Source organism: Neoarius graeffei, chromosome 2 (genome assembly GCF_027579695.1).
Source record: "Neoarius graeffei isolate fNeoGra1 chromosome 2, fNeoGra1.pri, whole genome shotgun sequence".
Classification (NCBI taxonomy): Eukaryota; Metazoa; Chordata; class Actinopteri; order Siluriformes; family Ariidae; genus Neoarius; species Neoarius graeffei.
The window spans coordinates 7,615,216-7,632,839 of NC_083570.1; the positions used below are offsets into that span (position 1 = coordinate 7,615,216).

General features: G+C 40.7%; 2 protein-coding genes across 2 annotated transcripts in view; one reads left to right on the plus strand and one right to left on the minus strand.

The window, feature by feature from the left end:
* LOC132877956 (tripartite motif-containing protein 16-like) overlaps positions 1-17,624 on the plus strand; it is a 471,908-nt gene that overhangs the window by 398,556 nt on the left and 55,728 nt on the right. The gene's annotated exons all lie outside the window — the stretch shown is intronic.
* LOC132878473 (stonustoxin subunit beta-like) lies at positions 6,958-9,890 on the minus strand. The gene has a single exon (XM_060913669.1). The coding sequence runs from the start codon at positions 8,958-8,960 to the stop codon at positions 8,385-8,387; it is 576 nt and encodes a 191-aa protein (XP_060769652.1). The 5' UTR covers positions 8,961-9,890; the 3' UTR covers positions 6,958-8,384.

Genomic DNA, 17,624 nt, shown 5'->3' on the forward strand with positions numbered 1-17,624 from the left:
AACTAAATTAAACTAAGCAGCTGTGAAACGATTCACTGAAACGGGCTGTTCAGAGGAGTCGGCTCAGTGAAGTGAATCGGACCGCCCATGCTGACGGAGGGAGAGCAGACTTTGTTCCTCCTGCTCTGAGGGGGCGGAGCTTCTCTGCTCGGTTGTTAGGGAAGAGTCTAGTTGTTAGGGAACAGTGTCTTCTCGCTCTTTGTTGCCTTTATTTTATTATTATTATTATTATTATTATTATTATTATTATTATTGTCAGCGTGAATAATGCGGGGCGCAGCATGAACCGGAAGCAGGAGGCGGCGGGAGTGGTTCTGACCGGCTACAGCAGCAGCAGCAGCGAGGCGTTCTGTCCGGCTGCGTGTGGGAGCCCCGGGGACGAGCCTGAAGCTCCGGGACCGAGGTGAGCTCTGGAACCAGCCTTATTTCTGGGAGGACAGGAGTAAAGGACAAAGTCCGACTCACCTGCAGCTCTTTCTGGAAACGGCCCAGAGGTGTGGGAGTGGGCGGAGTCAGGGCCAGGCTCTACATGAATGCGCCTTTAAACACGCGCAGCCGCAGACTGTCATACTCCAGTGCTGTTCGGTTTATTATTATGTAGGTTTATAATTAATTGTAAGTATTTTTGATCGTAAGACTTAAAGGATTTATTTTTCAGTTAAAATGATGATTGAATGATTTATTCTGTTCAGTCTGTTCAGTCAAAATGACCTCAGCCACATTGTTGAAGAACATTTAGTTTATTTTGGATAAGAAATGTGTATTATTGAGATGTGTCTAAACGGCGCCTGAAGGTCTACATATGATGTCAGACACACCAACACACACTCAGAGCTGCATATACTATGTGTTAGATTTTAATGCCATGATTTAAGTTAGCTTATAGCTAGGATTGTAATTTAAGATGGTTAGAGTTAACCAGTCTCTTTAATGTTGAATCTGAAATGATTGAATGTTGGATTTAATTGTTAGATCTAGGATGCATTTAGTGATTTTATAGTTTTATAGTTTTAAGTTAGAAGTAGCATTTCTTTGTTTTGCCAGAAATATTCTTTGTATAAGTTGTTCTTATTTTTTGTTTACTTTCTTATAACATATCTGTGTTTAAAAATTCTATCACCATCTTAAGTATATCTGACCTGAAGGGGTGTACGTAAGCAATGACCTGCCCCAAGATCAAGATGCTCACTTGCACGCAAGTCAACACACACACACACACACACACAATAGACACAGATATCAAAATGATGTCACTCACTCACACACCCCCATAGACACACACACACACACACACACACACACACACACCCTCTACAGTGATGTCATTTATAACAGATAACACTCACATATAATAACCCTCTGTATTCCTGTCCAATTGGGGAACTTGCGAATAAAGATGTGAACTACATTGGGGTTCCTGTCTTTCTTTGCGACTGACCTCCAGAGCTCTGGGTGGTACGAGGGCGGTGGTCTCGAGACATAAGTTGACCTTCTAACTGGGTTGAACCTAACAAGTGTCATACAGAGTGTGTCCCAGGAACACTGGGCATGAGGTGGGGACACACCCCGGGACCCCACTCCATCACAGTTCATGCCCAGGGGCCGGAGAGTGTTGCGTATCCAGCTGTGTTTGTAAGGTTCGAGGAAACCTGAAAACCTCCAGGGACCCTGATAATGTAATTACATAGTAATACATATTACAGGCAGCACGGTGGTGTAGTGGTTAGCACTGTCGGCTCACAGCAAGAAGGTTCTGGGTTCGAGCCCAGTAGCTGACGGGGCCTTTCTGTACAGAGTTTGCATGTTCCCCTCCGGGTGCTTTGGTTTCCCCTACATAATGTAATTACATAGTAATACATATTACGTTATCCTAACCCGCATGTCTTTGGGCTGTGGAGGAAACGTGAAGGTTTTATGACTAAGAAAGGTTTTCCCTTCCCACTCTCTGACCCAGTCAACAACGTTTTTATCATTGCTATGTGTTTCTTGGATAAATATGACATCCACATGCTTTTATTTCATCAACTCAATTTTGTTCTCTTCCTAAAATCTCTCGCACCATTGATGTTTAGGGTCGCTATTTTAAAATCACCTATAAATGAAAGAGCATGAAATCAAGTAAACAAACAAAAATAATAAACACAAAACAATAAATTTACCCTGTCTCATTACCACCATTTTCATCTGCTTGTTGATTGAGCTTTGTCAGTAATTTATTAAGTCTATAACCCTCTTGTTCAGTAAAGTTACCTTTCACATGCTTACAGTAAAATGCTGAACTGCCATGCTAAATTGTTTTGTGTCTGGAAAACGCTCTTCCACTTTGACCCCTCGGGTATTTTTAGTAGACCCCAGGAAACTTTTGATCATCTTTAGAGTATATACAATAGGAGAAGTGGAGCACAAAGGGGAATCGTCACTATCAGTATCAACAAGCAAGTTTTCATTCGCAAATCTCTTTGCATTTTTAGCGGATCCCCTAGTCGTTTTCCTCTTAGGTTTCTTAAACGTAGCTTGCTCAGTCTCCATTGCATTGTCAGCACACAAAAGTGGCTCGGTGTTCTCACTATTCCCATTCATTAAGTCATTAGTTATTCTATCCATCATCAGATTCATTGCATCTTCTGCGTTCTCTACGGCAACATCAAACATGATCTACAGTGTCAGATGCAGCAGTTAGGTCTAAAAGTACAAGAACAGCACATTCACCGGAATCACAAGTTAAAAGAATATCGCTAAAAACTCTTAAAAGAGCCGATTCTGTGCTGTGCAGTGATTTAAAACCAGATTGGAAAACCTCAAGAATATTGTGCTCCTCCAGAAAGGACATTAATTGACTGTAGACTGTCTTTTCGAGGAGTTTTGAAAGGAAGGGCAGTTTAGAAATAGGCCTATAATTAGCCAAAACTGCAGAATCTAAACCTGTTTTTTTAATTAAAGGTTGCACTACTGCATGTTTAAAGTTTTTAGGGACTACACCTGAGGACAAACTGCTGTTAATAACTGCAAGCACGGATGGACCCACAGTAGTAAAAACCTCTTTAAATAATCGAGAGGGGACAGCATCATTAGGAGAGCCTGAGGGCTTTAAATGACCAACAATGTCCTGTAAATCTGACAGAGTCACAGACTCAAACCTATCAAGGACAGCTGAGCAGGGGACAAAGACTGAAGGGTCATATGCAGAATGTGAGATTAGAACCCGAGTGCCAGCAACCTTGTCAATAAAAAAGTGAAGAAAGTCTTCACAAACAGCAGGCGAAGCCTCAATACCGACGGTCTGCGGAGCATTAAGAACAGAGTCGACAGTCTTAAACAGAACACGAGGCTTATGACAGTTTGGCAAAATAATATCAGAGAAATGTTCAGTTTTAGCAGCTTTCACAGTTGTCTGATAGTTATGCCAGCACTCTCTTAACATTTGAAAAGACACTTGCAGTTTGTCTCTCTTCCACTTGCGCTCAGCTCTACGGCACTGGCGTCTGACAGCACGAGTAGTGTCATTTAGCCAGGGTTCACATTTAGTTTTAGGCTGCCTAATTTTTAATGGAACCACAGTGTGTAAAACAATTTGGCAGGAGGAGTGAAACCATGAACTAAGCTCGTCCGTGTCGTTGCATATGGTCCAAAAACACTGCGTCACAGATCTCCAAGTTAAAAACAGGCAAACCATATGATAAAACACGATCGAGTGTGTGTCCACATTCTTGTGTGGGACCAGAAACAGACTGTACTAGATTAAAAGAGTCAAAAGGTTAAGAAAGTCCTTCACCATTGGCTTATCAGGACAACACACATGAACATTAAAATCCCCAACAATAAGGACACGGTCATACTCGGGAATAATTTCAGCCAGGAAATCAGAAAAGTCACTTATAAAGTCCTTATTGTATTTGGGAGGTCTGTAGACCACTGCACACAACACTGTGTGAGGGCGAGCCAGTTCAAATAAACTCATCTCAAAGCTGGTAAAAGAGGATGACAGAGACAGTTGCTTACATTTATAATGACTTTTATAAATGGTCGCTATTCCTCCTCCTCGGCCCGAGGTCCGTGGGGAATTAAAATAGCAGCAATCCCCAGATAAAAGTTCTGTGAGGGCGCTGGACTCACCAACAGCGAGCCACGTCTCAGTCACACAGAGAAAATCCAGTCCCCGGGAAGTAAGCAAATCCTTCAGGATGAAAGTTTTGTTCGCTAGCGACCTAGCATTGACGAGCCCAAACTTGGCAGAAATCGGCGGATCCACAGTAGTAACCGTCCGGGGGGCCCGACGCAAAGGCCGTAGGTTGCACAAATTCACCCCACGCCAGCGAGCGGTGAATTTCTTTCAGTCCTTCTGTGCACTTCTCTTCATCTTTTTGTAACTCTCTTGCTTTTCTCCAATTTTCTTAAACCCTTTTCCTTGTATTCAATTTTGTTGTATTGTGGTGTTTTATAATACTTTTACTATTTTAATGGGGGTTTTTTTTCTCCATGTCGTCATGGATGATTTGTAAAAAAGAAAGCAAGTGCCTGGGAAATAAACTGAGTCATGGGTATACAGTTTGTTGATTTTTATTTAGTAAAGTCTGTTAGTTATTATCCATTATTTTATTAGGTGGCAAAATGTCAGTAAATTCAATGTAACAGCAATTCTGAAGAGTTACTCTGGTTAGTTAGTTTTGACTCTTAACTGATCAGAAACCTCTCCAAGGGTGAGGAACATTTTGGCAGAGTAAATTTACTGTTTCTCACAATAGAGTTGATTATAACTCTGAACTGAGTAAAATGGCACAAGAGTTAATTTTAAGACACTCTGAGTCAAATAGCACCACAAAGAGTAAAATATTAACACTCAATTGAGCAGAATTGACTCTAGAAAAACAGCTCTACCAAAAGAGTAACTTTTACTCTTTTTAGAGAGGGACCAAATGTTATCTGACGCAGAGTAAAATGTTCTTCAATTTGAGTAAATTTTACTCAGGCAAATTTCCTGTGTTGTCTCACTGAAATGAAGTATAATTCAGTTAGATAATCTACCTAAGATGGATGAATTTATAAAGTTCTTTCTCACTCTCCTTTTGAATTTTAATCTGATTTCTATGTTTTAGACCGGTCTGTAAACGATTATCTTTAAGGTTAAATGGTTATTGAACTGCACCGATTTAAACCTATTATTACAACAGGTTAACTCTTTTGTTCCCTCTAGGAGCAATTCACCAATATCACAGTTCTAAGCACAACCAAATGAACCTTATTTGTACCCAAAATCATAACAGAGGAATGAAGTAAACTTGTTAACGAATTGAAAACATCACATACTTCAGAAAAAGTGATAATGGGTGGAGACTTTAACATAGCCCCTGATTCATGGTTAGATCGAATACCTCACAGGAATCCACAACCTGTTTACAGCCACATTATACTGAATTTATGAACAACGAATGTAATTGATTTTTGGAGGTCGTCAAACCCAACTTGTATTCAATATACATGGTTTAATGCTGCAGGAAACGGTCAGTGTTCGAGACTAGATTACTGGCTTATCTCTTGTGAGCTGTATAATGATATTTTAGATTGTGAAATTTCAGCCTCTCCGCTCACAGACCATTGTACGATTAGTCTAAACCTATTCACGTCTAAGCAACATAAGATCCTTCCTAATATCTGGAAATTTAATCACGACTTATTAGAACGGTGAATTTTGTGATCAGGTGAAGTCTCTTATTTTGGAGGTTGAAGAGTTAGACATGTCTGATAGGAGTCAATGGGAATGGTTTAAGTTTAAGGTCAAACAAATAGCAATTGGCATGGGTAAAAAACTTTCACGTATAAGGAGACAAGAACAAAAGGATCTGATTGATAATATTAATACATTAGTAAATAACACACAACTATCCTTCAAAAACATTTCAGAATTACAGTCACTGCAGTCTCAAATAGACGAAATGGACACAATAAAGGCAAATGGAGCTTCCACTCGATCAAGAGCTGGATGGATCGAACAGGGTGAAAAAAGTTCATCGTATTTCTTCGGACTTGAAAAACAAAGACAAACTCAGAAAAAAATGAGTAAGCTTATGACCAATGATAATATAATAGAAGATCAGAAATGAGTACAGGATGAAATTTGGCTCTTTTATTGTAACTTAAATTAAATAAATCAGAATGTGACGTCTTATTTTATCCCATCAATGATGACATCAAAAAACTGGATGAAGACAAACATACACTTGATGAGGAATGAACTATAACAGAAATTGAAATTGCATTAAAACAAATGAAAAATGTTAAATCACCAGGAATCGATGGCTTAACATCTGAATTTTTAAAATACTTTTGGGTGGATATTAAAATATATATATATATATATATATATATATATATATATATATATATATATATATATATATATATATATTATATAGAGCATTTTTAGAATGCGTTCACAAAGGATGTTTATCCCCGACGATGAAGAGAGGCTTAATAACCTTGCAACCAAAACCCAAAAAAGACTTGTTGCTAGACAATTGGAGACCTATAACCTTACTATGCAATGATTATAAATTACTTGCCTTAGTATCTGCTAATCGTCTAAAGCGTGTACTTGTAAAACTTGTAGATGAGTATCAATCAGCCTTCATGAAGGGAAGATATATTCAAAACCACATCCGACTGATTCTGGATATGATTGATTACCAATCAATGATACAATTTAAGATTTTACGTGGAATAAGACAAGGCTGCCCAATTTCACCAAATTATTTATTTAATGTACACAAATGCTAGCGTACTTAACCTTGTGGGATAATAGAACGATTACTATTAATAGGAAGACTTTATTTCAACAAGAATGGAATTATAAAGTTTTAGATATTACTGGTCTAATGGATGAAAATGGACATTTAATGCAATTTAATTCATTTGTAGAAAAGTTTCATTTAAAATGTGTCTATAGAGAATTTAATTAAATTTGTAGAGCTATTCCACCTCCCTTAAGATTCACAATAAAAAATACCCTTAAATATTCAAAGGTGTCGGTCAAACTGCCTGAACTGAAAATGGGTGAAGTGGAAATTGGTGAAAGAAAATCTAATCACAAAGGAATTAGAAATATTTTAAAATGGAAGCTATTCCCTGATTTAAAAAAAAAATAAGCAAATGTAAGAATAACTGACGATGGAGGAACGCTAACAAATACACACTGTAGTTATCTTAGACGGCCAATTTCACAAACAGTGAAAGAAATTCAGTTTAAAATACTGAACAATATTTATCCAGCTGCTGAAACTCTCAGGAAAAGGTTGAATTTGCTTCTGTCTGAAAATGAGTTCAGCACAGAAACTCCATCACTGGGGGAAACTTTATTCTCCTGTGCACTTATCTTTTATTCTGCAAAGCTTTGATTGTAATATTCGAATAAAAATCCCAAACTCACAGATAAACCTGGATTTATAAGGTTCTATCAGCGGGCCAATCATCATCCAGGCTGAATATGGGATGAACACGACATCGGCAGCCTGAACCGATCATGTACTGGATGTTCTAATGGAGTTTAAATATTGTTCAATGTTTTACAATCAAATCTCAGGGTTTAGAAACAACTTCAGATTTGAAAAAGTGAATGTGGATTTTACAACTTAGAACACAAGCAGAAAAATCAAATTCATTCCAAAAGTGATGTTTTATTTTTATATAGTGTGACCTGAACAGGGGCGGCACGGTGGTGTAGTGGTTCGTGCTGTCGCCTCACAGCAAGAAGGTCCTGGGTTCGAGCCCCGGGGCCGGCGAGGGCCTTTCTGTGTGGAGTTTGAATGTTCTCCCCGTGTCCGCGTGGGTTTCCTCCGGGTGCTCCGGTTTCCCCCACAGTCCAAAGACATGCAGGCTAGGTTAACTGGTGACTCTAAATTGACCGTAGGTGTGAGTGTGAATGGTTGTCTATGTGTCAGCCCTGTGATGACCTGGCGACTTGTCCAGGGTGTACCCCACCTTTCGCCCGTAGTCAGCTGGGATAGGCTCCAGCTTGCCTGCGACCCTGTAGAAGGATAAAGCGGCTAGAGATAATGTGATGTGAATGTGATGTGACCTGAACAGGTTTAAAATGTTGTTCTGTTCTGGCTTTATTACTGTTTATTAGTTGTTTAATGAGACGCTGCTTAATATGAAACAAACAACTTTATAATGCGAAGGTCATGAGATCATTTTCTTTTTAAATTTGATGAATTTCTTGTCTGACAGTTAATTTTTAACATTTCCTTTTTAATTATTTTAAATTATTCATCTGTTTTAATTTAAATATTAAAATGAGTGTTTTTGTGCAGCTGGATTGTGTTCTAGTGAAACAGACGACTGAGCAACAACATGGCAACGTGCAGGAATTTTACAGAAAACACTACACACTTTTATTCTGGATCACACAATCTCACTGTAGAACCATAAAACCAGAAAGGCCCAAACCCAGCGTATAGAGTCTGAGTGAATGTGGTGTGGACTCTGTGGAGGAGCTTCATCGTGTCAGAGACGCTGTAGAAGGACAGAGTTCCTGCACTGTGATCCACATACACTCCTATTCTGGAGGGTGATGGAAGTCTGAGATCAGTTTCAATGCTGTTGTGAAAGAAAGAGAGAGAAGAAGAAGAAGAACACCGCAGTCTCCAGGACTGATTGTTGGAGCCAAACATACACTCATAACCCTCTCCTTTCCTGCTGATGTCTTTATATGAGACTGATATGGACACACCAGCACCGCTCCACTCCACCTCCCAGTAACAGCGTCCACACACACTCTCCTTACACAACACCTGCTCCCAGAAATCAAAACTCTCTGGATGATCAGAGTAACGCTGCTCTCTCTCACTGACTCTCACCGCTCTGTTCTTCTCAGACAGAATGAGGTGACGATGTGCCGTGTTGGGATCCAGAGTCAGATAACAGAAATCTAAAATAAAAGAGAAAAACAAACTGAACAAGGTGAACATGAATATCCGCGCTGGGGGCGTGGTCACGAAAACAGCAGTTCGGTCGCAGTGAAAACTTTTCTCTGTAGAACCCTGTCACTCCCCCCTCCCCCCACTCTGGGCTCAAGAACTCAACAAAAGGGCAATAATATAACAACAACCAATCAGAATTCAGATACAACAACCAATCAGAGTTCAGATACATTCTGTTGCCAAGTAAAATTGTAACCTGTCAAAGTTCTCGAGCCCTCGTGCTGTTTTACCGTTAGATCAATCACATATCAGCTTAAACTAGCATTCTAAAACTAGTTAAAGATCCCACAGAAGAGAGCGACTCCCCCTGCCAGCCTCATGGAACGTAGTGTTTATGGCTCCGGATGGGTTTTATTTCCATTTATGAGGTAAAGGAACATACACCCTCCCGACAGTCAGTGCGCTATTCGCTTGGAAAACACATTTGCAAATTGGTAGAATGAGTTCATCATCACATGCAAGATTTGCAGTTAATCAAATGATCAAATGGATTTCATATTATTATTATTATTATTATTATTATTATTATTATTATTATTATTCATGAATTACTACAGTTCTGAACTTCAAATGTTAAAAGTCTGGCCTTTGGAGAGATGATGGAGACTCTTTTGGTGGAACACAAGGGAGCAAAATATTGTGACCCTCTAATGTTGACTTGAAGTTGGCAGCACTGGGGGTTGGCATTGGGTTTTTGTCCCCACCAATGTTAATACCAAACCTACGCCCTTGCCTACATGTTATCTCGTTCTAATTGTTGTGACTTTTATCCAAATGACAGCTGGCAATACGTTGTTACTTTGCACTTTTTGTTGATCTAGGTACTAATCTTTGAGAAACTGGATTGGCAGAATGTTGCCTGTGAAGAAAAGAACGTCTTTTTATTACCCTGTGCCAAGTTAGTATTCACTTCAGTGCAATTTTTAAGAGCCGTAAATTGTATTTTATTTATTGTTTTTGTTGTGAGTGGTTTTGTTTGATTGTTGTTTTATTTCTTTAGTTTATTTCTTTAGATTTATTTTTTACGTTCCACTGTTGAATTGAATAAGTTGACTTTAGTAAAACGGTTACTGTTCTATGAAAGGGTGTATTTGCATGATCATTATTATTTTACTAGTGGCATAAAAGACGTCAAGAATAATATCGTTTATCTCAATAATTTCTGACACAATATATCATCCAACAAAATTTGTTATCGTGACAGGCCTAGAAGTGTGTGTGTGTGTGTGTGTGTTAGATGTACATTTCAGAAACTCTTCTCTGCTCTGTGGTTCTGGTTCTGAAATGATCTGAACTGCTGCAGCTGTGGAGAGAAAAATAGAAAATGAGTTTGTGTAAAAGATGGAAAGAGTTGAAAGTGATCCAGTCAGTTTATTCATTTTAAATCAGTGTTTTAGTTCAAAGTGTCGGGTGAATAAAGTGTCTGCAGAAAAGAAAGCAGGAGCATCGCTAAGAAATAACACATCACTGTGTTTCTCCAGCAGGAACAGCTCCTCTTACCATGTGGAGGGATTTTGTTGAATTCCTCCTCACAGAATTCCTCGAGTCTCTTTTTCAGATCTGAGAGAGAATTCCTCACTCCATCAAATGAGAGATGTTGATGGACAGTGACGCTGGATGTGTGAAATGATGGTCTTTGAAGTTGAGGAGAGCGATGTCCAGAAGCTAAAACCTACAGAAAGCAAATGAAATGTAAAACCCACTTGTGATGTCAGACAGGGACATTTATTGTTCCCTTAATGAGAGGTGCTTTAGAGAGTGTGTGAGGAACAGCTGGCTCTGTAGATCAGACAGTGAGTGTTACCTGGAGGAAATGGATGTGATCGTGTGTGTGTGAAAGCTGCTCCAGCTCAGTGACTCTCCTCTGAAGATCAGCAATCTCCTGCTCCAGTTGCTCCAGGAGTCGTTCAGCTCGACTCAGTTCAGCCTTCTCCTGATCTCTGATCAGCTCCGTCACCTCCCAGCGCTTTTTCTCCATGGAGCTGATCAGCTCAGTAAAGATCCTCTCACTGTCCTCCACTGCTGTCTGTGCACTGAGCTGTTAGGACACACACACACACACACACACACGAGATTTAAAGCTCATCTATCATTCCCTCTCTTACTGGGACTGTAAATGACTCGTTGTCCATGTTGTGTGTGTTTCTAGGAGCAGCTCTGTCTCTGCTCACTGCTCACCTTTATAGTGTTCACAGCCTGTTTCAGCTCCTGCACCTTCTTCTGCTTCTCCTGGATTCTCTGCTGGGATTTCATCTGCTCCTCCTTTAACTCACTCTGAGGACAAATAAAATACATTCAGCTTTTTATACAGTACGAGCGAACTGGTTCCATATTAATGTCAGTTCAAAGCAGGGCTTTGAACCGGAATTTTTTTCCTATTGGTTCGTTCCGAACAGAAACGGAATTTTAACGTTTCCGGTTTTGGGTTCCACCATTAAATAGACGTTCCCGAACCGGTTAGAACAAAAAAATTTTGTTCCCGGAACGGTTAATTACGTTCCCTGTCAGCTGTTTAACAAATGGCTATAAAATTATGTCTCTGTCTCATCCAGCTTAAGCCAAATGTAGGCTAATTCTATTACAACCTTCATTAAATAAGACAAGAAATAATTCAAAACAATTATTATTTCAAATGTTGGCGATTTGGATTCTCAGTATGTCTTCCCATCTACACAAACAGAAAAAGTGCCAAAAATGAAAGAGAATTCGTTTAGTGTGTTACCAAAGGCTAGTCAGGCCCTATAGAGGGCTACTGCATGACGTCACCGCGCCGCGAGATTTTGTTAGGCGCCATATTGGAAGTACACATCTATGCAAGTACATACATTCATAAACTACAGCTGAAATGTAGCCAGGGCCGGTTCTGCCCTAATCTGGACCCGGGTGCAACATCGTGCAACCCCCCCCCCCAAAAAAAACAAACAAACAAAAAAAAAAAAAAACAGTCTAAATCAGGACAACCATCACATAACTATAAACATTTTATATCAACTATTTTAACTAAATGGGCTATAATAAATAAGCCTGCAGGCAGCCACGGCGGGCTGCCTTAAAAAGTAACCATTTGTCCTACCTTAAAACTCGTTTTGCATTTTCTGCCTCCTTTTTTGTATTTTCGACCCTCCGTTTATTTTCTTTCCTTTTCTGAAAACCCGATTTGTGTCCAGACATTTTGTTCTGCTACCAACGAACTAACTCGTCAGGTCTCGTCTCTCGAGCCCGCGATGATTCCCGTGGGAAGGGCAACAACTGATACATTTTTACAAACAGCCAGTAGGGAGGTTGCATCGTTCAGGCTCTTCTTTGCTCAGACACTCAGTAATGCACTTACTCACTAGTAGTCCACCTTCCCGCTCTCTCCATTCAATCAGCGAACGTCACACAGGAAGTGAACCCCAGCGGGTCATAGAAACTTGTGCAGGAGAAGAATGACTATTTGTAGGCTACATAAACTTTGAGGAACGAAATAAAAACCGGTATTAACCGGTTACCATTATTTTTAATAAGCGTTTCTGTTCCGGAACATAAAAAATAATAAAGTTTCTGGTTTCGTTTCTGTTCCATGTGAAATAGAAAAAGTTCCCGGTTTTCGTTTTCGTTCCTTGAACCGGTTCAAAGCCCTGGTTCAAAGTACATTCATGTTTCGCTCTGAAGGTTATGTACTCTGTGTGTGTGTGTGAGAGAGAGAGAGAGAGAGAGAGAGAGAGAGAAATGTTCACTAACTGATCTGGGCTGGGTTTCCCGAAAGCCTCTTAAGGCCAAGAGAGTTTTAAATGACCTCTTAAGATCCATCATCAAGCTAACGTGGTTTTCCTGAACAACATCGTAGCACAAGTCGTCCTTTAGTTTGCTCGGAATTTACGAGAGACCCGGAGCACTCGTTCAAAACAAAGAGCGACTCGCTCGCTGCCGAATCCACAGAATGCGCATGCGGCTCTGAGGGACTCTCACAGTCAGCGGGGGAAACTGGGGTTGAATCTGCTGGTGGTGTTCAATTAGTTTTCTTCTACATTGCAAGTACATCGAGTTAATTATCAGAGGTGGACAGTAACGAAGTACATTTACTTGAGTTCTGTACTTAAGTACACTTTTTGAGTATCTGTACTTTAGTTGAGTATTTTTTTTGGAAACTTATGACTTTAACTTCACTCCATTTGAAAGACAAATATCGTACTTTTTACTCCACTACATTTCTATCAAGGTCCTCGTTACTCGTTACTATGAAGCAGCTTTGAAAGTGGATGTTTTTTTCTTTTCTTTTCTAAAGCGTGATTGGTTTTTCCGCAGGTGACACTGAGACAGTCTATCAGTAATCACTAGGGTCACGTCACGTCCATAGACTGAATAAAATCAAGATCAATGATTTCTCCGCAGCATTATTTAACACGATCAGTTGATGGCAGAATGGAAGGAGGTGGTTCTTCTGGGGAATGCACACACCCACAGTTCTATAGCTAGAACCCATGGTTCAGTTTTCTGAAAGGAATAAACAGTCGTTTCACTTTAAATGTTTGCTTTGTTTGCCTAAAACGGAGCACATCACAGCCTACAAAAACTCCCCATCCGACCTGCAGAAGCATATTGAGGGATAAAAACGTTTTATTCCAAGAGAAAGTTTGCAGTGAAGTTGTCTGTGCTTTTAGAGTTAGCGATAATGTTGAAATAGCTACGCAGTCTGATTAGTCAAATGATTTTCTGTGGATTTGCCCGCCAAGTTGCCATAGTCTTGTCCATGGCTAATGTTTACACATAGCTAGTTAACTTGGACACTGTTAGTTATGTCCAATACGATTGCCTTTAGCAGCTACTAATGCCTATATCAGGGACACGAACTGCAAAGCCGCTCTTTGCCCTGTTGCTCTTTAGACTCCTTCTTACGAGTGAGTTTGGGAAAACCACGTACAGAGACAACATTCATTCCTTAAGAGGGTCTCTTAACTCTCTCTTTAGGTCTAAAGGGCACCGTTATCAGGAAACCCACCCCTAACCAGATTACAACCATCACTGAAGATAAATTTAACACTCTGTTCACCAGAACACAGACAATTTTAATCAGCTTTTAAAGAATCCTTCTGATTGAGACACACATTGCAATTAAAGTTCAAATCATATCACTGACTAAAGCACCTGTTTCTAGATGGGAAACTATCATTAAGATGATTTAATTCTGGAAAGATTTCTAGTTCTCACCTGTTTCTCAGCTCTTTCTGCTGCAACTGAAACAGCGTCATTGTCTGTATGTTTCTCCAACATGCACAAATAACAGATGCAGGTTTGATCAGTACGACAGTAGATCTCAATCAGCTTGTTATGTTCAGAGCAGATCTTCTCTTGGAGTTTTGCTGAGGCTTCAATTAATGTGTGTTTTTTCAAAGCAGGAACTTCAAGATGAGGTTTCAGATGAGTTTCACAAAATGAAGTCAAACAAATCAGACAGGACTTGATGGCTTTGTGTTTTCTCCCGGTGCAGAAATCACACTCCACATCTCCAGGTCCAGCGTAACAGTGAGCAGGAGAAGCAGCTTGGACTTCAGTCTTCTTCAGTTTCTCCACCACTTCAGCCAGCATGTTGTTTCTGCGTAGAACAGGCCTTGTTGTGAAAGTGTCTCTGCACTGAGGACAGCTGTAGATGCCCTTCTGATCCTCCTGATCCCAGCAGCCATTAATACACACCTTACAGAAACTGTGACCACAGCGGATAGCCACCGGATCCTTCAGGAGATCCAGACACACTGGACACATGAACTGGTCCTGAAATACTGCTACTGAAATACTAGCCTCAGCCATTTTCCTGAATTCACAGAGAGAGAGAGAGAGAGAGAGAGATCAGTTTTGTTTTCTCTGAAATGACAAGTTACTTCCTGGTTCTATGTGTGAAGAGAGAGAGAGTGATAGAGAGAGGAGGAGCACAAACACAGAGATCATGAACACTCCTCTATTAACCATTTCATCTCCCTTCAGTGCAGAAATACCGTATAACCCATGTAGCTGCACTGATTAGGATTACTTTCATGAAATACTCACAGAATGGATCTTAATTTTCTGGACTTTTCCACCTACTGACACCTCAAGCACAACTTTCAGCCTTGTTGATAAATTAGTTTGTAGCCCACTTCTCACAATTACCGCAGAGAGGGGCCCTGGGTTCGTAAAGCAGCTATTTTAACTTAAAATAAACCCCCTTGTAATCATAGTTTTACAACAACTGAATGATGGGCAGCTACATTACTCACCTTTACCCTTAGGGTGTCTAAGAAATATACAAACTTTAAGGAAATAACCAGTCAATTATTTACTTAGCTTTTAATATGATTTCACAACATAACAAACCTATCTGACAAAAAAATAAAATTAAATAAAAACTTATTTGTCTTTCATCGTCTATTTAAATCACAAAAATCAAAATCACAAAGATCTCCTTTCAGTCAACAAAATTATACTCCTTTAAGTTTCAATGAAAATGATCAAATACCCTTTAAGTTGGACAATAGAGTGCTCTGAGATGATACTAAAAATAGTAACACTGCGGTCTGTGCGGCCATCTTGGAAGTCACTTGCTCCAGAACGCTCATAGAGTACACATCAGCTATTTACATTCACCGATTCGTTTCTGCGTTAGAGGGCTTAGAAGCTTGGATTTTTTAAGAATTTAGACATCTGAAGTGATGGAGCACTACTGTAATAGTTTAGATAAGCAGGCACGGGAGCGTTATGCTGAGAAGTAACGTTTCATTGGGAATGTAGATCTATACACTGTTAGTGAGAAGGAATGGAAAGCTGACCCCAGCTTGTTGCCACATGTGACATACATCGATCTTGTGAACTATCTAGTGTTTCACCCAAGTCCATTTTGTGAACTAAAGGATTTCCAGAACTACAAGAGTATGGAAGCATACGATAGATTTGTGTCCGGTTGGGTCCGCGATGTGTCGGTGTTGACTGCTGAAGACGGAGAGACAAAAGTGATCAGAGGGAAAGTGTTACACTCGCAGAGACTATCCCAGCCTAGTCTACACCCCTGGATAATAGTTGACAAGAGACATGCTATTTTGTGTGCACATTGCAACTGCATTGCTGGACTTGGGGAATGTTGCTCCCATGTTGCTTCCCTGTTGTTTTATGTTGAAGCGGCCATGAGACTGAGGGAAAGAACGACGGTCACACAACAGCCAGCATACTGGATGCTACCGGCGTCTAGGACATCTGTCCCCTACTCTCCCCTGGCCGAGATCGACTTCACGTCATACAAGACCATGAAGAAACAACTTGATAGGAAGATAGACAATGGAGGCAATCAGGCGATGCAACAGGACCGCAGGACCCCCCTCAAGGCAGCCAGTGCCATCCCACAGTCACATTATGACACTTTCTTTCAAGCCCTTCTTCCTGACAAACCAGCTTTTCTCTCATTGGATTCTAACTTTTCACATACCTACAAGCCACAGTCTCTACAGCCCAACTATCCACTTTTACTGTCTGAACTCTACATTGAGGACATGAACATGGATGACATTCATGAACATTGTGTCAGTGCTGGCAAAAAGGTGACGGTGACAGTTGAAGAGGCAAGGAACGTGGAAAGTGCGACACGAGAGCAGTCCTCAAGTAACATGTGGCACAGCTTCCAGACTGGATGCATTACCACATCAAGAATGAAGGCCGCCTGCAACACCCCCCTAGATAATCCCTCGCTTAGTCTCCTGAAGCAGATTTGCTACCCGACATCGCACAAGTTCACTTCAGAGGCAATGAAGTATGGCTGTGACAATGAAGAGGTTGCCCGTACAAAGTACACTGAGAAAGCAGAAGAGCACCACACGAACTTGTCAGTTTGCAAGTCAGGTCTTGTACTCAGCACGAAGTACCCTCACCTCGGAGCATCTCCCGATGGGATCGTGATGTGTGACTGCTGCGGCAAGGGATGCATCGAGATCAAGTGCCTCCACTGCATGAAGGACGAAAATGTGCGAGCAGGGAAGGGATCATGCTTAGAGGAGACACCCCATGGTCTACGACTCAAGCGCAGCCATCCTTACTTCTACCAGGTGCAGACGCAAGTGTTCCTCACAGATGCAGACTACTGTGACTTCGTGATGTGGACTGCAAGTGACCTGTTTGTAGAGAGGATCGAACCAGATCCAGAACTCTGGACCGAGATAGTCACAAAATCAAGGAAGTTCTTCGATTCAGTTGTGTTGCCTGAACTTGTTGGGAAGGTCTACATGAAGAAGATGAACACCGAACCTCTGCAACCCAGCGGCACACAACAAATGTCCTCAAGTGACAACATCCCCAGCCCCTCAACGAGCACATCCGACCCAAGTTCATCAACATTCAGAGCGGCACGAAAACCCCGAAAACAAAAGAAGAGGAAGGAAATGGCAGATGACAGGCCCCTTTATTGTCTGTGCCAAGGCCCAGAATCTGGTTGGATGATCCAGTGCAATTCTGTGAACTGTTCGTACAAGCCATATGAGTGGTTTCACTTCTCCTGTGTAAAGTTGAAAGAAGAACCTGATGGTAAATGGTACTGCCCTGACTGCAGCGAAGGACGCTTTCTCCAAAGACTAAAATACTTTCGGTGATGAGATCTAAATTGACATAACTGTAGCTGATATTGTGACTAAAATTCCTGCTTGACAACATTTAAAA

Excerpts from the sequence above, each read along its gene's own strand:
- LOC132878473 (XM_060913669.1), bottom strand. The coding sequence starts at position 8,960 with ATGTTCACCTTGTTCAGTTTGTTTTTCTCTTTTATTTTAGATTTCTGT.